We start from the raw sequence: 23,553 nt of genomic DNA, 5'->3' as shown, positions 1-23,553 counted from the left end.
CTGCTCTACACCAAAACACCATCGGCCAACATTTAGCATCACAACTTGTGTAAATTAGACAGAATAGGGTCATTCCACACAAGCTCGATAACTGTAATCTAGACTTAATTTAACTCAAGGTTAGCGGTGATGAATACGCCCGCAGAAAATGGCAGCTTTGTTTTTACTGTTGTCAAAATATAAACGAAAAGAGGTCCTGCAGGTACGAGACAGTTAATAAGCGCTATGTGAAGTCAGAGAGAATCACAGTTTTGATTTGGGCATTAAGAAGCTCAACTGAGATATATCTTAGAGTTTTAAAAATAGAAAAACATAAACGGAAAAATGTTTAGAGGGCCTTGTAATTATTTTACATTAAAAGGTTTTGATCCATCACATCTGCCAGAAAGACTTCGTGTTTAAGTTTCTGAATGACAATGAGTCAACAGAGGAACCGTCCTGTTAATCCTGATCATGTCTACAGTGCAACGAGAAAGCTTGTGTCAGTTACAGAGCATCACGTGGAAGTACATTGAGACTGACTCTAGAAGAAGAAAAGAAACATAAGAGGCTGGAAATGCTGCCAAAAGAAATTTGACATTATCATGGTTCACGAGATGATGACATCAAGCTATCTAAGCAACTAATTAAAAGTTATTTAGTCAGGTCTGGGTCTCTGTTACATAGTCGGGGGGGGGGGAGAAGGGCATGTTTTGCACAGTTCAATGGATCAAAGACTCCTATGTGACTCATAAACTCCTTTTACTCTCTCAAAACCCAGCCGGTTCATCCCGTCCAGACTCAAAAGTAAATTATCTTGCTCATTAGACAGACAGCGACATTCTTTGCATACCTCCCTTCTTCTGACCCAGGAGCAGTTTTATGGACCCACAAGTAGGAATTAAACAGGAGGAAGTGGGCAGTGAGCTTCCTGTCTGAGGAAACGTGGCTCTGCATACTTGCAGAAGCACAAAACAAGGAGAACGTGCCTTCGCAATCTCACAGAGCGGATAACAATTCCTCAAATATGACTGCTGTGACATGGGCGTGTCCTTTAAAGTCCACCGTCAATGCTTACATCCCAAATGAATCCAACTAAGAGGTCCCAATGCTCTTTCAGTTGCCAAAATGAAACAGAGAGGGACCATTAACAAATAAAATAAGGTCAAAGTTCTTTAAAAATCCAATAACATGATCAGTGTAGCCGTTCTCCAACATATTATTAAAAGTTCTCTGTCCATGCATCCATGGGAAACAGGATCTACAAGGCTAAGAGGAGTTGGTCAGGTAGTTTGTGGCGTTCCCACTTTTGGTCAGGGAGCAGGTGCTGCCCCAAATGAGGGAGTTGAACTATCTTGAGGCCTTGTTTACGGCTGAGGGGAGAGTGAAGACTGACAATGGTTTGGTGTGGCGTCCGAAGGACACTGCACCAACGAATTGCGTTTGAGAGAGAGTGAAGCGTAGAAGAAAAGATGTCACTCTACCGATCGATCTACATTTATACCCTCACCTTTGGCCACAAGTTCTGGGTAGTAATGGAAAAAAGAAGATTACAGATAGAAGTGGTGGAAATGCAGCTTCCTTTGAAGGGTGGCCGGGGTCAGCTTTAAAGCTAGGATGAGGATTGGATTGGTTCACCAGTTGAGGTGAATGTTCTGGGAAAGACCCAGGAAAAACTGGCGAAATTACACTGAGGGAACCCCTTGGTGTCCCCTGGATGAGTTGGAGGAGGTGGCTAGGGAGAAGGAAGGCTAGGCTTCTCTAGTTAGACTTTAATCCTGGCAACTGGGCCTTGGATAAGCAGCATAAAACTGATGGATGGACAAAAAACGTACACCACTGCTATGCTACTGAGTTATGGTTAGGCTAATTAAAATACATGATCGTTCTCAATTAAATGACATGTTGGTGGTCTCTTTGCTGCCTGATTTGGATTATTGAAAAAGTTGTACAGGACTTGAATGACAATTAAATATTTTTCAGGGGTGGAGTGCGGGGGGACTTTCACTTTAACTGCAGCATTTACTGCTCCAGTCACTTCATGCCTTTCTGTTTATACCACCTCCTTTGCTTTGCTTCTAGCGCTACCAATATCTAATCTAATAAAGGAAAAGCTCCGCAAAAATCATCATGCGATATCAAAAAAATATTTTTCTGTCTACATTCCTTGCCTACATTCCTCACCAATTTGGATAATAGTTCTGGAAATCCCCCCTCCCCCTAAAAAAAATAATAATAATTTGGGTTATTGTTGGATGTTTTGATTATAACTATGTAGACTGATGAGTAGAGTTAATTGGCTAAAGAAGGAATGTTTCTCTCTGTGAACAAACATAATAGATAACAAATACTTTATTTATCCCAAAAGATTGGAATTATTGTGTTATAGCAGCCAAAACATGAAAATAACTTGTAATAACATTAATATAACATAAAAATATAAAAATGTTAAAATCTAATAGGACACACTAAGAAGCCTAAATCTAAAGGGAATGCAGGTAGTGTGACATATGTGAAACATCTGTCCTTACAATCATAAGAAAACATTTTGAAATACTTAATACTTAATGATTGGATAAATGTGCACTTTTTTTGCAGCCACAGAACATAGACGGCTTGCACTCACTGATTCAGCCTTTAACTCCTCTGTATAGAGAAGTATTGTAGGGTCAAATGTGAGGCAGCCCTCACATTTGGGTCAAACTGGGTCATGCAGCAGGACAATGATCCCAAGAACAGCAGCAAGTCTACAACAGAAGGGCTGACAAAGAAAAGGTGCTGCAGTGACCCAGACAAAGTCCAGAGCTCAACCTGACTGAAACAATGTGACAGAACCTCAGGAGAGCTGTGCATGACAGATATCTGCAAACCTCAATCAACTGAAGCAATGTTGTAAAGAAGAGTTGGCCAAAATTCTCCACAATGACATGAGAGACTGATCAAATCATACTGAACGGCTGAGCTGAAACAGAGACAGTGTTCACTCACTATGTGTTAATAGACCTCTCTGCATTGAATCATATCTGGTATTAATCTCTGTCTCTCTTCCACAGCATGTCTTTATCCAGTCTTCCTTCTCTCACCCCAACCAGTCGCAGCAGATGGCCAGGCCCCTCCCTGAGCCTGGTTCTGCTGGAGGTTTCTTCCTGTTAAAAGGGAGTTTTTCCTTCCCACTGTCGCCAAAGTGCTTGCTCATAAGGGGGTCTTATGATTACTTCGTTTTTCTCTGTATGCATTATTGTAGCGTCTACCTTACAATATAAAGCGCTTTGAGGCGACTGTTGTTGTGATTTCGAACTGTATAAAAATTTTTAATTTAACTGAATTGAATTCGGTAAGTATTCTGCACACACATTTAATTAATATTTTTTATCAGGTATGAAAAACAGAACAAACATTTGTGATGTCCAATATGTACCTTGAGGCATCGATTGCACATCTGATACTGAAATTACCATATTTCCGCACTATGAGGTGCACTTAAAATCCTTTAATTTTCTCAAAAATCGTCAGTTCCCCTTATAATCTGGTGCCCCTTATGTATGAATTCTGGTTGTGCTTACTGACCTCGAACTAATTTTATGTGCGACACGGCGCTCAAACATCTGTCAAAAATGTTTTAGTACGACTTCGTAAGCTACGAAGCCGCACCGCTTGATGGATTTTTGGAGCATTATGGCTACTGTAGTCAGGAGCCTCGCTGAGTAATCTGGGTCCAAAACTCAGTCTTCTTCAGGTCCCAAACTCAAACTTACACTGCAGCATCACCGAAAGTTAAAAACTGTCAAAATTCTTTCAACTTTGATAAAATGATCAGCATTGCTGCTTTACCAGGTGCAACAATTAAGTTTAACATCCAGGCATCCACGAAAACAGAATTTATTAAATTTAACGGAGTTAGCCGTTAGCAGGAAGTTAGCTCGCTAGTTTCCACCTAAAACATGATATAGCATGTTCTGACTGAGAGATTTCTGAAAAAATTAAAACGTACAGCTCTGCTATCACTTCCAACGTAAATGAAGACAGAAAACTAAACAGCAGTGACTTTTATAGGGTTACTGAAATTGGACTAGCTGGTATATAATGATGTACTATGTGATTGCTAGCAACACCGCTATGTTAGCATAACATAAACACAGTGAAGCTGGAGGATGAACTCTAACTTTTTTCCACTGATAAAAGTTAACGTGAGGGTTCGCATGGCAGGATGCTGTAAACGGACCAAACTTCAGTCAGGAGAACAACTGAGATAATCCATCCACAATATGAGGTTAGTCATTAATATACTGCAACAACATGGGAATAGAGAGAATTCAAAATTAATGAATTAATGTTACAGAAGTGGAAGAAACAAGAAGAATGAGTTGAGCAAATTTTAACTTATCTGTCTGTTTTGTTTAGCTTAATGCGCCTTATAATCCGGTTCGCCTTATGTATGAAAACAGACCCGTTTGTCGACAGTGCGCCTTATAATCCAGTGCCTTGTGGTCCAAAAAAATACGGTAGGCTTTAAAAATCAGATCCATTTGGATTTAATAGGAAGCTGTTCTTGATGTAATTTGATATTTTTGGTACTAAAATTAACCTTTTAGTGGAAACCCCCGGCCCGATAAAATCTCATTTTAACTTGTCCACCTGTAGGATTTACTCCACCACCCTCTAAACTTTATAGAAATGTGTGTGCCTACATTAAATACACTAATTATAAGGCTTATCATTGATGAATCTCACTTTAGCCATGGATCTCTGCATTAACCAGAACAAGAAGCCATGTTTTGGAAAATCGTTTTGTTCCATATTCAAATATTAAATTATTTTTCCTGCCCTAGCTAGCGTGCATGCTCCTCATGTCATAACAATCAGCTGATAAATAATGAACAGAAGCATCCGATTAAGGGCTTCCATTCAGAAAAAACAGACATATGACATGTGATTAGAAATCGTTACGGGGGAAAACTCTGTCCCTACAACTCTAGACTGCTTTTGTGATGACTTCTGTGTACAAATGCAAATGTTTTCCATTCCTGTAATAGAAAGCAAAGCTGCAAGGAATAAATTCATCCCCTTGTTCTGCAACAAAATCCCAGTTTCACTTTATTTACTTGAATGAAAGACTACAAAATGTCAGCTCACAGGAGGAGGCAAATCAAACCTTATTTAAAAATATCAATTCCGATTCACAAGTAAAAGGTCCTTTCACTTTTCTCGTCCTTGAATGAAATATTGGGCAGCACATTTAAATATAAAAAGGTAATAAAAAGTGTATGAAAACCTTTCAAAGTGATGAAAGCAACAAAAGATGTGCTGTTCTGCCAGTCCTCCTCTCAAGCCTGAGAACAAGTTGGCACTCGCAAAAACACATAACACTCCGTGGCTAAAGTTGGAAAGCCCATTCAGGCAAATAAGTCCCTTCATTATGCCCAAACACAATGTGCCTTTGTTGGGGAAAGCCCTGGAGGAGACAATGTAGCTGGTTTTTTACCCCCCACTGGTTTTGGAGAAGTGTCTCGGTCAACAAGCAGCAGAGTTTGAAAAAGTACTGAGAAGATTATGAAATCTAAAAGACCAAAAAACACTTGTGTCAATTTAAAATTAAATAAGTGAAGTCCATAACAGTAAATCTTTAAAAGTCACACAGATTCTCCACAGTTGATTTGGTTATTGAGTAATGGGGTTTTTATTAAAGCTGTTTTCATTTTAAGATTTATGGTTCATCTGTGTCTGATAGAAATCAATGGATAAAATGTGAAGAACAGATGAGATTTAACAAGTTTTAGATAGGGCTGTGTGATATGACCAAAATCTCATATCCCGATATAAGAATTCTATCGTCCCGATAACAATATAAATCACAAAACTGTAACATATTCTGTAAATTCTGTGAATCTCGGGCAGCTCGACTTGCGGGAAGTGTTTCCAGCTGCGCATCATGTACCTGGAGTCGAGTGTTTTAACCGATGCATGAAACTATACATCTAGTCTAAGTCTAAGGTTTATTTTTTAGCACCTGGCGGCTCTTTTTTTTATTTTTTTATTTTTTTTTACTTCTCATCCGTAAATAAGCTGCTCTTTCACGTGATTCAGTTTATTTTGAAAAGTCTCAACAGGATCTTGAGCTTTATTGTGAAAGGTTTATGTGGAACATAAACAAGCGGACACGCGATGGTGTTACCGTCGTTGTTGCTAACGACAACGCATAAAAACAGGGGCTTGTCCGTCTGTAGTTTAGTTATATTAAATAAAGGAGAAAGAGAGAACTTGAAGAAATTAATATAGCCACTACAGTGACCATCAAAACAATGAAAAAATATTGCTGTAAACAGTTTATTTTGCAACACCACAAAACAAACAATAGTGTAAAATGAAACGATAGACGTTTTTATATCGTCATCCGATATCTATCGTTATATCGAACAGCCCTAGTTTTAGATCTAGTCTGAACTCTGAACCGTGCACTTTGGACTTCTTACGTTTTTTACGGACTACGGTGCATCCTGTTTGGGGCTAAAAAAAACAGTATCACTGATTGTCAATGAATGACAAATCCTGTACAGGTTTTTTGTAAATGTGTGTGTACTTACAGGTTTTTATTTTTTCATGCCAAACTTTTTAAACTTTTAATCTTTAATTTTGAATCTTCTTCTGTGATGTACTTCAGGCTGCGTGCTTGCATAGATAAATAAAGCCAAGCTTGTAAATTGTCCTTCGTTTTGCCAAAGGTGTTCCATTGTTTGTGAACCTTTGTACATTTACTGCTTATTTGTGGTGTGTATGGTGTATTCATTCTAATGCTACATGTATACTACCATAGACGCATCTGTTCATGTATGTTTGCTGCCTTGATGATGAAGAACTGAATAATGCGTTTAATGACGCTGTGCAACTTGATCAATCTCTGCCTCGTGTCTAATTTAACTTTAGTAAAGCTGCAGTTGAGGCACAGGTCAATTACCAGATAAATACATTTACTGGACCTGTTGGCCGGCAGGTCATTAAGATAACAGAGTTATCCAAAATTTATGAAAACTGAAACAGACAGCTGTTTTTTGCCATCACTGGACAAGAAAATCCATAATAATCTTTCAGCACACAGGGAATCCTGTGCCATTACTGGGCTTTTTAAAATAGAAACTCTACACTAAGATTGGAGCCAATCACAGGTTTTGTCAGGCGAGTTCAGGTAAGTTCTATGAAGTAGCAAGAAGAGCAAAAAATTCCAGATCGGAAGTAAGATGGTGTGGTGTGATTAAACAGAAGACTTTAACCTGGGAAAACAGGGTTCGATTCACAGGTGCAGCATGTATGAAGCACGTGTAGTAGGGATGTGGGCGACAAGTCAGCTGAATGCTAGATGCTGCAATTCCACCGTCCACTATCCAAGAATCCAGCCTGGACAGAAGCCTGCCCCCACCCTGAATGTTTAAGCCTGACTGTGGTCAGTTCTGGATGTTCTCCATCTTTTAAAGTAGTCTGGTCTTTTCTTCTTCCTGTTTAAACAACTAGTAAATTAGTCACCAGGAACATCCTAGTGTGTATCTAAGAAGCTGCTTTCGGTTGATACGTTATTCACATGGGGTTGCTGCAGCAAGAGGCTCCACGTATTTGGGTTGGCAGATATTTTCTTTAAATGCCAGATGCCTTTGCTGACCAAACCTCAATAGGATTTGTGGCTCCTTCCAGCATCAACCTGGGGATCTTTTGCTTGTTAGGTGAATGCGTAGACCACTACAACTACTGCTTATGGGTGGGGCTTAGAAGAGAAAAGGGGGCACTGCAGGAGATCGACTCATATTGCATGCTGCAGCTTTAGGGCTAACTGCTATATCTGTTGCCTTTCTTAGAATTGATAAGAAATCTTTAATCATCAACCATCTTTAAAGTTTAACCAGAGAATATTCAGCCAAGGAGGGCGTTTCTATAAACCTGACTGGTTTAGGGTGTAATGATTCAGTGAAAGCAATTCTAACGGGATATGAATTCCAAAGACATCTATTGTTCCGCTTGCAACTCCTCCCATACATATCTGGAGAATCACATCAGTGCCTTCCTGACTCTTCACCCTGCAGACCCCTAACCTACCCATCGATCTAAAACCCCGCCATCCTCCTTCTTATTATCTTGACTGAGAGCTTTTCACCTCTTTCCGTGAAGGGAGAATTGAGTTCTTAGCTGTAATCAGAGCTAAGGCATCGGAAGTCCCCTGACAGTTCTATCGAAGAAATTATCTCATGGAGGTTTCTTGACTTTTTTCTTAATAAAGCCATTTTAAACAAAATAGCACAATTTTAACTGTGCCAGAGCAACAGGTGCTAACATGAAAATCATGCAGCGATTAGAAATGGTGTAATCTTTAAACTATTAAAAGTTTCAGTCTTGGGTCAGTGTGTCAAGCAGAAGCTAAGCCAACGAGTTCAGAGGACAAACAAAGAACTTCCTTTGGGTTAGAAGTCATAGTTCAAGAGATGTCAGTGTGCCAGTGGCTCCATAGGCAGCAGCACATCAAAGGCAGGTTGTGGAAAGTGGAGAGATGCCACAACCCTACAAGATGCCTTTCCAAGCATGGCCAGCGTCTCACACCTCTGGCCCAGCCTTTCAAAGCCAGGCCCTGAGGGCACACTGGTGAAACAGCGGGAGCCAAAGCACTCAGGAAGCCGCTTCCTTCCTGCCTGCCCAGCCCATCATCAAGCAAAAGGCTCTAGCCAGCCTTGTTTGCTCTAAGTAGGACTACATGGCTCAGGGAAAGCAACAGAGAGGACCAAAATCACACACACTCTCCGGGGACGAACTCGAGGGAGGAAGGAATTAACATTGACAGATGAATTAGCACATTCAAGGAACAATAATCCTACACACCCACCGAACCCTTGAAGATCAGAATGAGCTTCAAGGGTTGGAGAATGGAGATATTAAGCTTTGGCAAGGTTAAGGAACGGTGTCATGTTAACAAAATTAAATTGAACATTCTTCAAGAAAGAAGCAGCTGCACAGGCAAACGTGTAGGCACGAGAAACAAGAAAACACTTGTGGTGTGATTTCTGTGCAGACGTCTGCTTTACAGCCTACATAAAGCTGGTCCAAGTTTTCTCTGTAAGTGACACCAAATGCACTTTCTTATCACCTCTGTGCAGTATTGTGAAGCCAATCACTTTCAAAAAGCTCTGTGACTTCGCGCTATGAGGCATGGACCAAGAGGTCAACGTTAACCTGCTGCAGACCACGTACCGTTCCCACTAATGGGTAGATGAAGCCAGCTCCAATGCTGGCACGGACATCTCTGATTGGCAAAACAAATCCAGTGGGTGCCCCCTTCTTGTCGGGCATGTGGGACAGGGACAGATGGGTCTTGGCCATGCAGATGGGCAATGAACCATAACCCTTGTAAAAGGCAAAAGAGAAATAGTCATTGTGTGACCTTGTCACAGAGGAAAGCGAAATGAGATGAGTCAGTTACTGCAGCGGCAGTGAGCTCACTTGTTGATGGTAATAATCTGTCTTGGTCTTGGCCTCTGGAGACAGCTCGATGTCATCGGCCCCGTACACTCTCTGGGCTATTGTTCTGATCTTCTCCACGATCGACATCTATCGGAAGGACAGCGCATCAAATGCAGGTGAACACACAACAGCTCTACACTCAAAGGGAAGTGAGGAAATTAGATTTGGTGAAGTGAACACATATCAGCGTGACATCAGAATCAAACACAGTTCAGCAAAATGAATTAAATATTTAAACTTTGAGCTCTTATCAGACATGTGATAGCTAAGAAAGCTGCCTTTATTCCTCTGTTAAAGTGACTTTATTCGGATTTTCTGCCCATTTGACTGAAGCCAAGTACACAATGTCATTTGCTTTTAGATCTTGATCAAGCCTGTCTCCATTTCAGGGGTATTTAGACAACAATCAATGACGGACTCATGTATTTGCAATTCTACTTTCTTTTAATGTGACAAAAGACTTCTGACAAACTGAAAGGGATGTACAAATATTACTTCTGACCTGGAAGACTGATGGCCTAATTTCTAATGCAAAACTGCCCGAGGTGTGGTTTGTAAACAAAGCCGACACATTCAGGTGTCATTAGATTAAAAAAAGAACGTTATATCTGATTCTCACTTGACACTACAAACCTTTGTTTTTCCTTTTTGGTCAAAAACATGTAATAACAGCGGATTTGAGCACTATGGCATCAACAGCTTATTAATGAGAAACATATAAAAACCATTTATAAACACATCTTTGACTTCTTTCTTCATCTCCTAAACTGCAGCTTGTCGCAGAATATCTCATCACTAATATATTCAGAATTTCAGCATCTTCGCTATGAGACACCATCACCTGCCAGGTGTATCGAGGTGCAGTTCTTCTGTATCATCCATCCGAGCTGCTAACTTGGAACTTTAGCAGGTATGGGATATTCTCACACTACCTTCTCTTCTGGCAAACATCCAAGCCTGAGGTTTTCTGTCTGACCTTCCCTCTAACTCGTCTAGCACATGGAATAATCAAAAGATTGAACACCTTATTATACAGCAGTTAAGGTTTGATTTATTAATTTAATATCCAATAAATCCTGTTGTTGAGAGCGCTTGCATGCAGGCACATGCTTACTGCTAATGGAGCCATGCACAAAGACACAAACAGCATAACAAGGTCAGTTAATTTAAGTCACAACCTCCTAGACTCGCTAACTCAAACCAGCTGATGTTTTTTTACTTCAACCTACTCTAGCTCCCAAAATCAACATAATTTACTAATTATCCAACACTGAAACAGAAGGAACAGGGATACCGCCTATCGTAGAGCAATAACTAAATAAAATTTCCACTACATTATCTGCACTCACCTCTGTGTTGTAGAGAAACTGGTAGTCGCTGGGTTTGCTGGCAGCCTCCTTCACAGCCTGGGCGAGCTCCGAGCAGCCTCTTCCACCCTGCGCCCAGTGGTTGCACGGCAAAGCGTCGGATGCGCCACACTCTTTCGCTATCTGACATACAAGGTCGATCTCTGCCTGGGTGTCTGTCCTAAAAGATCCGAGGAAAAAAGCACCATTAGCAGCGCGAAGCTGGCGTTTATATAAAATACAAATTAATCACAATTAGTAGCTTTACTTGCAGTTAGCTGTTTTTAAAAAAATATAGCCGTAATATACAACTTACTTGAAGACATTAACAGCAACCACGACTGGTACCCCAAACAGATGTACAATCTGGATCTGCTTCCTGAGATTGCTACGGCAGCCGCCAGCAACCAGGCTCAGGTTCTAGAGGTGGAAGAGAAAGAGGAAAGAGAGCAGAGGTAACAAACTGTTATTAAAAAACAAAACACATCTAACCCATAAAATGTGCCACAACTTGAACCAAAACATATTATAAATGTAATAGACGAGCTACACGTCCTGTAGCTTCATAACATCTGCGCTGCACAGTTTCTTACAAGGTGGATGTGTTCATTTGGCTTCTTTAAAAGAATAAACAATACACAGGGCTGTGTTATATTATCCCGCCCACGATTACACCGGTATATTATGCAATATAAAAATGTCACATTGTGTCACATCTTTTCTACACGAGTTTAAGTTCAGGGGATGCCCAAGAGCTGCACATCAGTTACTTTAACATTCCCCAACAACCTGCAAATTATGCAAGAAAACGGTTCCTGTTAAAGGTGAAATCACGGCGTGAGGGAGGAGATACTATCATCTGTGACCTAAATGTAAGCAAAATACTCCACCAAGCATCGTTGGAGCACTTCCAAGTTGCACTCCATGAGGGAGGAAGATGGTAGAATGGAATTTATTGATTCAGCTACATGGTGGAAAACCAGAGCTTTCAGCAGGTGGTTAAAAACCTGTTACACTTATATCGTGATAGAATTTCAAGGCCATATCCCTCACTCCGAGTACTATATAAGTCAGAAATAAGTACTTAAATGGTTTGCAGAAATCTTACATGCTAATTGTGTCCTGTGGATCTTTGTTCTATGAAAACACTCAGCCCCCGCCAAAAAGAAATTCCTGTCTTACTTAATACTGAAATAAAAATACAAAAAAACCCCTAAAAGATAACAAATGAGATGGAGAAAGTTTTCCTGCATCTTCAGCTCACCAGTGGAAAAAATGCTAAAGATTCTTGTGTAACTGATAAGCAGTTTACAGAGATATGATTTAAAGGGCATGACAGGAAATCTGTGATTCTAGTGGGAGCTTCATTTAAATACATTAATGTCCTATTCACCATTTTGTATAAGTTGTTCAGGCTGATATAAAATGTCTCGTTACTAACACTTGTGTGCTTTGCATGTGATTGCATCATTATACTTGATCCGGTGATGTGTGCAGCAATTCAATAGCTCATATTGAACCGCATGCTACTACGTGCACACTGTAGTAGCTTCACGATAAGCTCCTATGCGACCAAAGTAATCTAATCTAGCACTATTTGTGTGTAGCCACAGGCTAAGAAGAGTAAGGCCATACAGGTCCCATAAATTCATTTCCTGAGCTCTGCTTTCCTCAGTACTTCTGGTTCTTATTACAGGCTTTACAGTTAACCTTAATTAACTGCTTCATTATTTACTCAGCTGAACCTGCCTGAGAGACCACTGATTTTGGCCAGATACAGCCGCACATGCACACACACACACACACACACACCAAAAGAATCCCGACTCCACTTTTGCTTAAGTCTACATAGTAGAAACCAACGGCAAATGTTCTCTTAATACATCAAATGCTTCTAATCACGGTTGTTGGCAGCAGATTTATGCAGGTAGATGGAGATTTAAATGTCAGTGGGAATGCAGCTGAAAGCTTGAGGTGGACTGGTTCAGTACAATCTAGAGATGGACCGATCCGATATTACGTATCGGTATCGGTCCGATACTGACCTAAATTACTGGATCGGATATCGGAGAAAAATAAAAAATGTAATCCGATCCATTAAATATCACGAAAGCACCTCACAAAACTTGCAACACGCTGTAACTCACCTCAGAACGTTAGCACGTCGGAGCAGTATGCATCACGTGATAGAGCGGCTGTGGCATGCGGGACCTGTCGGTGGTCTGGATAGCATTTGGAGCTTCGCTAGCAACCCGGCATTTCATCTCCGACAAAGTTATCCCGAGAGAAGTAAAGCAAGTGTGTAAGTCCATCTCTGAATGTTTGTAAAGCATTCCTGCGTTAAGCTTAACAAGCGATATATGGAGCGACTGCCTCTCCTGCTGCTACTTCAATCATGAAACTGCTTAACGATCAGCTGATCGGCTTTTCTGTCGCGAGTCCGTGTCTCTAGTTTGCTTTTGGCCCACTTTGCACCAGAAAGAGGAAACCAGCGGCTGAACAACAGCAGCACGTTTAAGCTTGATCAGCTATTGTTAGAATGTATTTATTATTACTTTCTACTCGAGGATCTTTTTCTACAGCTGACGGCTGTAACTGTGCAGGGGCGGATCTAGCAAAGTTTAGCCAGGGGGGCCGATAGGGCATGAACAGGGAAAAGGGGCACAAAGACATACTTTTCTTTCTTATTCTCATTTAAAATGTGTAGCTTTTAATAAATAATTATCTGACACCCAAAGTTTTAATTTGATGTAAAATGAATAGAAGTCAATTACTGTATATAGTGACTATTAAGTCTAATATATATACCCTAGTAAGCTATAGTACTTTTTCCTTTGGGAAGGTACCATCTGTGCAGTCTGCAATTTTGTTGAAGAAAGATGTTGAATCTATTTAATATTTCTTGAAAAATAATTGATTTCTGTGCTTTTTTTTTTTTCACACTGCATCAAATTAAGGTTGATTACGTTGATTAAGCATCATGAGGTGGAGCGTGAGGGGTGGTTCCCTATTTTTTATTTATTTATTTTTGTTGTTGCTGGGAGTTGGAACCCTATTAGTTAGGTTGCTTAATATTTATGCTAAGTACTCTTTAAAATACCAGAATAGGGAGGATGGTGTAGGTTTAAGTTTATTAGATTGATCAGTATTGCTGAACTATGAAATATTTTTTTTTTCATACAGGTATAACAGAATAGCTTTAGTGTAGTTGTTGTTTTAAACTTGAGTATGAACTTATACAAAATGCAGCAAGATATTTAAAAAACAGTTTTGTTGATTAAAAAACACTATATCGGATTCATATCGGTATCGGCAGATATCCAAATTTATGATATCGGTATCGGACATAAAAAAGTGGTATCGTGCCATCTCTAGTACAATCTCCAAGACCCTTTATTGCATCACATAAACATCTTATAAATGCTGTCAAATGACGTCTCCCTTCCATGATTTTTCTGGTTAATATTACACATGTTTGACACAGAGGAGAGACCAAGTATACATTAATACAAAGATGATGCACTGCTCTGTAAGTAGCCCTAATGTGTACAGTAAGCCCATTAGGAGCCAGGTCACAAAACAGCTGCATGAAGAGGAAGTGGGATCACCACCCACGGTCATGCTTCACTGCCATGGTAGTTTACTCAAAACACAGCACCAAGCACATCACCAAATAGAGTTATGTTAATGAGTGTAAATAGCCTTAATTCTCCTGAAAACATCCTGAACTTTCAGACTAAATACAATAAGGACAGATACAGATAACTATTTTATCCTAATTACAAGTGATGCCACGGGACAATAATTACCTCCCATCCCCCATTATTTTACCACACTGCCTTTTTCTTTAACTCTCTTGTAACTCAATGCATTTAGGCATGTAGATGTGGTCAAGACGAGCTGCTGGCAGCATTAGAATGGGAAAGAAAGGTACTTTAAGTGACTTTGGATGTGGGTGCATGTTTGAGTATTTCAGAAACTGCTAATCTACTGGGACTTTTCCCACACAACCATCTCCAGGATTTGCTGGTTGGGAAAAAGAGAAAATATCCAGTAGGCAGCAATTCTCTGATATCAATAAGATATTTTCACCCAGAGGTCAGAGGAGAATGGCCAGACTGCTTCGAACTAACAGGAAAGTAATATAAACTCAAATTACCACTCGTTATAATTAAAAAACGCAGAAAAATGCACAACATGTTGAAACATTGAAGCAGATGAGTTAAAGCAGCAGAAAATTACACTGGTTGCCACTCGTGCCAGCTAAGAACAGGAAAAGTAAGCTAAAATTGCACAGGGTCACCAAAATCGAACGACAGAAAGTTGGAAAAAAGCCTTGTCTGGTCTTGTCTGAGCCTCGAATTTTGCTGCCACATTCAGACTGCTGCGTCAGGATTTGGTGGGCACAACATAAAAGCATGGATCCCTCGTGCCTTGTGTCAAATGTTTAGGCTGGTGGTGATATATTTTCTTGGCAGAATTCGGACCTCTTACTGCCGACCATGCCTATCTCTTTAAGACTACAGTGTACCCATCTTCTCGTGGCTGCTTCCAGCAGGATAACGCACCATCGTGTCAACATGGACCAAAACCTCTGAGGAATATTTCCAGTAATTTGTTAAATCTGTGCCACAAAGAATTAAGGCGGTTCTGAAGGCAAACGGGTTCCAACCCAGTACTAGCAAAGCATATACCTAACAAAGTGTTTGGTGAGTGTATATTTATGTTTGCTCATGCATATTTTTCATGGTTCCTACCTCATCGGTATACTCTCGGGGAAGCGGTGCACCTGCAGATACCTAAAACCGTACAAACAGACCAACAAATTAGACACTTCAGCATCACAGGTTTTGTCCATATGGGAGATAAACAAGAAATCAACCCTTCTAATTCTTAATATTTTCACTAGCAAGTCTATAAACACAGTTATTAATTTGGAAGATTAATTTCAGCAAACAGGATGAAGACTAATGAATACCAAGAAACTGAGATAACCCTATGAGATAGTCAGCTCATTAAATTCAATTGAGTTACAGCTCAGCACAGGATCGCAGTGCCTTTCATGACCATTAAGAGCATTTTACTATTGGAGTTTGTCAATCACAAGCTGCGCTAGATTTTCAGAGACATTTAAGTGAGTGGTTCTTTAATTCATCCACACCAGAGAAGAATTTATGGCTAGGCTATACTGTGTTATTACAACAGTGCTGTGTTGACCTACATTTGGGCCGCCGCCGTGCATCTTTAGCGCTCGAACGGTTGCGACCAGCACCACCACACTGGGCCTCAAACCTGAGGCTCGACATTTGATGTTGAAGAATTTCTCCATCCCAATGTCAGCTCCGAAACCTGCCTCGGTCACTGTGAGGAAACAGGCACAAAACGCATAAACATGTCTACCAGTGAATTATTGAATTACATATTAAAATTTATGGTCAGCAAATAAAGAATGTGAGCAGACTGCGATTCAGCCGTGTTAGAAGCTGGAGCAGCGGCGCTGGACACAGGCATTAAAGTATCATCTTGCTTGAAATAACTCATCTTCCACCTTCAAGGTTTGACCCAATTTGACCTCACAGCACCACATGTGAGCTCGATTACACGCCTGGAAGAGACATGGGAACGGTTTCTGAACAGTAGTACTGAGTAATGGGTACATTGTAGGGGCTCTGAAAAAGACAGAGGGCCTCTGATACAGACAGCTCTACGCACAGGCCTCTTGAACAGGCTCCAAACAAAGCAAATACCCCACCTGAAATGGCAGCCTTTGTCAAGATAAGGTTTCCTGCTACATGCTGGCTAGTTTTACACATTTTACAGTAAAACTAAAGTTTATTTCCCATCAAAAGTGTTTAGGCAGGTTTTAATCACCTTGGGCTGTTTGTTTAGTCTGCTCAGATGCCATTATTCTTCCCTTTCGGTACTTGAAAGGGAAGAATTCACTGCATGCTTCCAAGTCTGTTTCCTTGTGATCTCTGAAGCTTTTGGTTTGTGCTAAAGATGGGTCATGATGAATCATCACAGTTTGCAGGATAGACCGCACAATGCGCTGAAAGTCGACTACATTATTACTGCAAATATTTTAGCTTTTATTCAAGAGGACAGTGCAGAGTGTGTGCAAGAAGAAAGGGAGAAAGTGAGGGAGGAATGACATGCAAGAGATGATTTAGAGTGGCCTTCAGTCACCAGGCTCGACCAGGTGAGCTATAGTGGCATTGCCCCAACACTTTTACTGGTACTAGTAAAGACTAACGGCTTTGCTGTTTGGTTAAATGCTTTGCCTTTGTTCCAACACATATTTTACGAGAAATCTTCCAGTAAAACATTTAATCTAAATCTAAAATCCAAACAGAATAAATGCACCGTAACGTGCATGGAGTCCAGTTTGTAGTTTAACGCTTCACGAACTCTTTGTGACCACGAGAAGAGAGATTAAGCCTTCAAATGCAGCATGATTTTCTGTCAGTCAAATTAATAACGTTTGTTTTGAATGTCTCCCACGGGTCCCGATAATATAGAGGACTTTGTCAATGTGACATAATGTTAACAAGTTGTGGTCCATTAGTAGCAGCTGGCCCTCGCAATATTAGTGTAAAATGTTTTTTTTTTTTTTTAAAGGAACCAGTCTAAACCAGCTGATCTCAGAAAACATTTATCAAAGTAGTGATAATTTAAGTATTATTAAAGGATAAAAAAAAACATGTCAGTGATTAAAGCAAGGAAAAACTCTAATTAAGCCCAAAAGTAAATTTTTACAAATTTAAGACTGATGAAAAATCACAAAACACAGAAAACTCAGTCAGAAAACCCCCACAGAATTTAGCTGAAATACAATCTTTAAATGGTACTGGAATCTACAAGGAGTACTGTCCCATGACAACCAAATATTACTAAGGAACAAAGACCAAGGCGCAGATTTGTTTTAACAGCCAAGGGTAATTATCCATATTACAGTTTTGTTATTCTAATAAAAAACAACTAACTTTTGTAATTGCCAAACCAACTGGGTGGGCAGGTCAGGACATTATTGACTAAAAACAATCACAGGGTTTAAGAGCCAAAAAAGGGATTGTTGTGAGAGAAAAGGTCACCAGATGACCAAATATAGGGCAAATTGCTCACTATGGGTATTCACGAAAAATAACATTAACAGGAGGAGTTTGCTGTTATTTTCCCATTTTTGGGGAGTTTTTTTGGAGTTAACATTTTTTTAAATTTTTTTTTTTTTTTTTAAAGAACCAATACACAACCCATAAACTTAATCATCTACAGACCCCGCTTCCCCTCTTGCTCAAACTGACCCATCCTGGATAACCTCTTTCTTCCAGTGGTGTAACATCTGTGCTCGTCAACTGCTAACCTTATTGACAGCTAATTTGATTAAAACGATTAAAAAAAACCAAAAAAACCCCAAATGGGACTCAGATGGGAAAAACAAATAAAATGTTTGTGTCATTCTGATCAGTTTTACGTCTCATACAAGTTTTTGTGCGTAGGACCCTGTGCGCAGACTTGAGCTCCACAGAGACGGGCTTTGACCAGTTCCACTTCTGAACGTAGACAGTAATGACGAAGACATGGGTTTACAAATTGAAAAGGGAACGAGGGGAGGGGGGCTTGGATCTATTTCCACTTGGAGGGAAGCGTCACTGCAAATCAAATCTGAGCGGTCTCCTTCATTCTAAGATAAATCATTCCCATCCTGATGAGAGCTGTCTCCGCCAAGAGGAGTCACTGAAGTGAAGTGAATCATAAGCTATGACCTTCAACGCCTCTTTCCATCGCCGTTATTAAAAAACTAAATGATGGAATAACTTTTGGAAGATTTGAACTTTTGGAAGGCTTTTATAATTACATAAAAAAATAAATCAGGCTTTTGTACATTCTACTTTTATTACATGTAATGTCTAATATGTCAAGTCGTTTTCTTGGTTCAACTTTGAAGACTTAAAGTTTATGACAGCAAAATAATGAATCCTCACTAAATTTTATGAGCTAAACTGTGTTTAATCCAAAAAGAAATTTGCTGAAAACATTTATTGACATGCCTTTGGAAACACGAGAGTACTCCCAACCCCCTGAGCCACGGTCAATCTCTCTGAGGCTTTAGAGAAAAAACAAGTGTTTGCGAGAAGAAATGCATCACTCTGCTTTGTTTGTCTTCGTTTAATGCTAGTCACGGTGTGATTTATTTCACGAGACGCAAGCGTAAATTTACTTCAAGGAGGGAAGGCGAGAGGAGGAGAGAAAGAAGATGGAAATACGTGAGAAATGAAATTAAATCAGAAAGTTGAGAAAGTCTTTTGGAGAGCAGAAGAACTAAGTCTAACAGGACTTAGTTTCTTGGAATACCAACAACAACATTTAGCAGAAACTGTGACTTGGGGGGCCTTGGCTGCATCGCCTGCATCTTGAAAAGTCTATCTGCTCAAAGAGGAAAAAAAATAAAGCCTGCGGGAGGACTGCAAAAATGTAACTCGGCTTTCTTTTGGCCAAATAGTGCTCAATGCAATGTTTCTCATTAGCACCACACTAGAGCTTTGGCTCTGAATACAAAAACAGCTTGCCAACAAAAATCTGATTCTTAGGTACAGTATTTGTGGATTTCCAGAAACTTTATGACAAAAAGCGAGCACAAGAGTACTCACACGACACAACGCAGCATATTGAGAGGTGAAAGAAAGAAAACAGAAAAGACAGTTTCCCCTCGATGGCATTGCATCAAGCGGGAAAGTGAACCCGGAGGATGTCCTAAGGAAACACTGGCAAGCTTCCTGTTCTGCATGACAACCCTGAACTGCCCAGAGACCGAGAGGGAAGGAAGAGGTCGATGATGTTGTGAGCAGAGTCAGAGGGAAGGAGAGAGAGAAAGATCGGGATGGTGGAACTAGATGTCAAAGCATTGGTATCAGCACAGCTGCCAATAAAAACACAAACAAGGCAGAGCAGGCTGCACGACCATCTATGTGCTGTTAGTTTTCCACAATAAGAGACTTAAAAGTAAAAAGTACTACTACTTTAATCAAATGTCAGAACACATGCCTGTCATTATTTGCCTTAAGGCTCTTTAATTTAACTTCTTTAATTTTTGTGTAATGAACAAACAAACTGAGAAAAGCTAAATCAGCTAATCCTATAACATTTCTAACTAAATGTTCAAGCGATCATAAAGAAATGTGATTTATCTCTCATCCATCTGCATTTGCTCAAAAGGTGGTGTACACCCTGGACTATTGGCCAGTGGTCTATTTGCTGGGTGACCACCATTCATGCTCACATTACCTCCTAGAGCAGCGGTCCCCAACCCCCGGGCCACGGACTGGTTGCGAGAGTTGAGGCTCAGGTGTGAAATTTATGCTTTTCAGGGTTTTTAAAATCGGTTTTTATCGTTAACTCTGTTTGCCTGGGCCTTTTCCCGTGTGTTACGAATAAATCTTCCTTTTTTTGGTACTGGTTTTATTTTGTTGTATTTTTCCGCAACACCTTAAACGCCGGTCCGTGAAAATATTGTCGGAGATAAACCAGCATACATAAACCAAAAGGTTCGGGACCGCTGTCCTAGAGCCAATTTAGAATCAAATTCTATAATGTAACAGAGTTTTCTTTTAAATTGAATTCACATAATTGTTCAAACATAATTTTCAAGCAACTGTTTGTCTATGTAGGTGATAAAAAAAAAACTCCAACATGACTGCAAAACTTTTTTTTCACGTTTTCTAATGTGATCTTTAAAACCTTATAATAAATAAGTGTCGCGGGGTTATCTGCGTTCAGGACTCCAGACGGTTAATGGTACAAGAGACGCACACATCTGTCATGTGGAATTCATCTCCCGACAGCCGCCCCTCCCCGCAAAAGCAGCATTTCTTCCTGTTAAGTCCAGATTCCAGAGTGACTTGAAAAACACCACAATAATATTAAGAATGATGAAAAAGGGGGGTTTAAAGTGAGCATTAGTGCCGGACCCCCCCGGAGTTCACAAAGAGTTCATGGCACAACAACAACTTTCACTCACCAAAGAGGGTCCCAGCAATTAACGAAACTTGGGCGTGTTTACTGTACATGAGTGCTAGACGTAGTTTCTTCACTCTAATTGTCCTTTAAAAAAACTTTAGCCTAATTTTTTGCAGTTTTGGTCATTAGTCATAATAGCAATAATAGTAATAATAATTTTTCAGAGCCTAAATATTTAACAGGCTCCTGCAAACATTTCAAAATATGTGTACTGTCTATCTCTCTTGTTAAACCACTACAGTAACACAAATACTAACAAGTAGTTGGCTCCTCTATTTCTGACAAAACTCTTTTATACAAGGCAATGTGATTTCCTACAAGGGTAGGGAATTCTACCTTTAATACAGTGAGTGTATATTGCTTTTACACACCTTAGTCTGCATTTACAGCATCAGGATGATGTGCGGTGACACAATGAAGGAAAACTTCATGTGTTGGCTCGCAGATGTCTTTTTTTCAATAGGTTTGGAGTTTCAAGGTGAAAAAGAATAAGACATCAGGATGATGCCAAATCCTATATTCCTTCTGTTTTCATCTTTGACCTACCATACCGTGTTATTTAAACAATTTTCTGAGAAATATGGAATTATCAACATCAGGACTGAAAGAAGCCATCTATGTCCACTGTGAGCGACCATCTTTGAACAGAGGCGGGGGTTTACGACACCAACTCTCTGCCATCTATAATCCAGTTTTGAGATCCCTTCCCAGACGCCTTAACGCCCACTCACATCCTGGGCCATCTGATCTCAGGAATTCGCATGATAAGGTGGGGCCAGGTTTCACAATGAACTCACCCAAAACTCTGGCTGATTGGGACCCACGCCCAGTTTCACACCTTGGCTCAGGCAATTAGAGGATCATCAGGGGGTCCTTTTGTCCCTCTGTTGGGGGGTCACTCCCACTAGGTTTATATCTGGGACTAGAGCAGGGCGATATGGCCAAAAATATTTATCACGATATATATTTGAAAATTTGCGATAACGATATAACTGACGATATAATTGATGCAAGACAAAATACAACTCCACAACATTACTAGTGCAAAAAGACAACCTTCCTTTTATTTTCACTTAAACAAGAAGCTGGTTTTTATGTACATTAAAGCTATATAAAAATTTAACAGTGCGAATACAAATTCCTTGCTGAAAGTTTAACCAAAAGGCATTTCCAGTAGAAATGGGCTGACATATCCTGAGCATAACCATGTATAATATCCACTGAAGTTAAAAAGAGGTGCTTTGCAACATTAAACTGCAGTGTGCAGTACGTATTTTTCGGACCATAAGGTGCACGGGATTATAAGGCACATTAAGCGAAACAAAGCAGTCAGATAAATCAAACTTTATTAAACTCATTCTTCTTGCTTCCTCCACTTCTGTACCATTGATTCATTAATGTTGAATTCTCTGGCAGCTGCTCTATTCCCATGTTGTTGCAGTATATTAATGACTAACCTCGTATTGTGGATGGATTATCTCAGTTGTTATGGATTATCTCAGTTGTTCTCCTGACTGAAGTTTGGTCCGTTTACAGCATCCTGCCATGCGATTGCATTTGTCTCTAACTATCAGGCACGTTAACTTTTATAAGTGGAAAAGTGTTAGTGTTCGTCCTCCAGCTTCACTGTTTATGTCATGCTAACATAGCTGTGTCGCTAGCGATCACGTAGCACATCATTATATAGCAGCTAGCCCAACTTCAGTAACCCTACAAACGTCACTGCTGTTTAGTTTCCCGTCTTCATTTATGTTGGAAGTGATAGCAGAGCTGTACGTTTGAATTTATTCAGAAATCTCTCAGTCAGAACATGCTATATCATGCTTGGGTAACTAGCGAAACTAGCGAGCTAACTTCCGCTAGCTTCCTGCTAACTTCTAACTCCGTTAAATGTAATAAATTTTGTTTTCATGGATGCCTGGAAGTTAAACTTCATAGTTACACCTGGTAAAGCAGCAATGCTGATCGTTTTATTAAAGATGAAAGAATTTAGACAGTTTTTAAACTCTCAGTGATGCTGCAGTGTTCGTTTGACCTGAAGGTACGGAGTTTAGGACCCAGATTACTCCCAGATTTAAGAGCATCTTAGTCCGACAAATACGACAATAACGACGGCCGCTTGCATGTTCTGCAAAAAATGTGCTTTGTTGTGTATCTGACGGACAAACGCCAAACCAGTTCCACATCACTGAAGTTGCACCATTTTTACAAACCAATTCTGGTTCATTTGTTTCACTCAACAATCGGCCATGTGCGTATGAAAACAAAGGCACTGCGCATGCGCGTTTTACTCCCATTCTATCGCGATATTTCATTTTCCTATCGTTGCCTAACATTATACCGGTATTACCGTGAACGGTATAATATGGCCCAGCCCTATCTGGGACTCCCCACCATTTGACCTTAGAACTGAAGAAGCTTCTCGGATGAGAGGTGAAACGTCTTCAAGTAACTTAAAGAAGTCCAGATGCTTTTCTTTGCAAGCTCCTTTGACTACGATGACCTGGATGACTGAGAACCTTCACAGACAATTATCAACATCATCACAGTTTTACCACCTATCTGATCATCTGAAAACGGGTTTACTCTCCTGCTGGGCTTCACTGCACAAGATTGCACAAAGAAATGACTTGCTGTACCACATTACATCTGTAAAAATGTTCTTGTTTTTTCAGTGTTCCTGTTTGTTTGTAGATGGGACGAACGAGAGGAGGGCACACGC

At 40.1% G+C, this 23,553-nt stretch overlaps 1 protein-coding gene across 1 annotated transcript in view; it reads right to left on the bottom strand.

Moving 5' to 3' along the window:
* The window catches only part of mthfd1l (methylenetetrahydrofolate dehydrogenase (NADP+ dependent) 1 like), a 48,371-nt gene that overhangs the window by 1,712 nt on the left and 23,106 nt on the right, over positions 1 to 23,553 (bottom strand). Inside the window, exons 21-26 of the mRNA XM_082506932.1 lie at positions 16,039 to 16,178; positions 15,575 to 15,616; positions 11,134 to 11,237; positions 10,821 to 10,998; positions 9,451 to 9,558; positions 9,202 to 9,354 (exon numbers count right to left, since the gene is read on the bottom strand). Of these exons, the coding sequence (XP_082363058.1) occupies positions 9,202 to 9,354; positions 9,451 to 9,558; positions 10,821 to 10,998; positions 11,134 to 11,237; positions 15,575 to 15,616; positions 16,039 to 16,178 (725 nt within the window). The remainder of the gene's footprint in view (positions 1 to 9,201; positions 9,355 to 9,450; positions 9,559 to 10,820; positions 10,999 to 11,133; positions 11,238 to 15,574; positions 15,617 to 16,038; positions 16,179 to 23,553) is intronic.

Source organism: Aulonocara stuartgranti (assembly GCF_965226115.1).
Source record: "Aulonocara stuartgranti genome assembly, chromosome: 15".
In the NCBI taxonomy this organism is placed as follows: Eukaryota; Metazoa; Chordata; class Actinopteri; order Cichliformes; family Cichlidae; genus Aulonocara; species Aulonocara stuartgranti.
The sequence above is the reverse complement of the archived record's forward strand: the minus strand, read 5'-3'. Positions and strand labels throughout refer to the sequence as shown.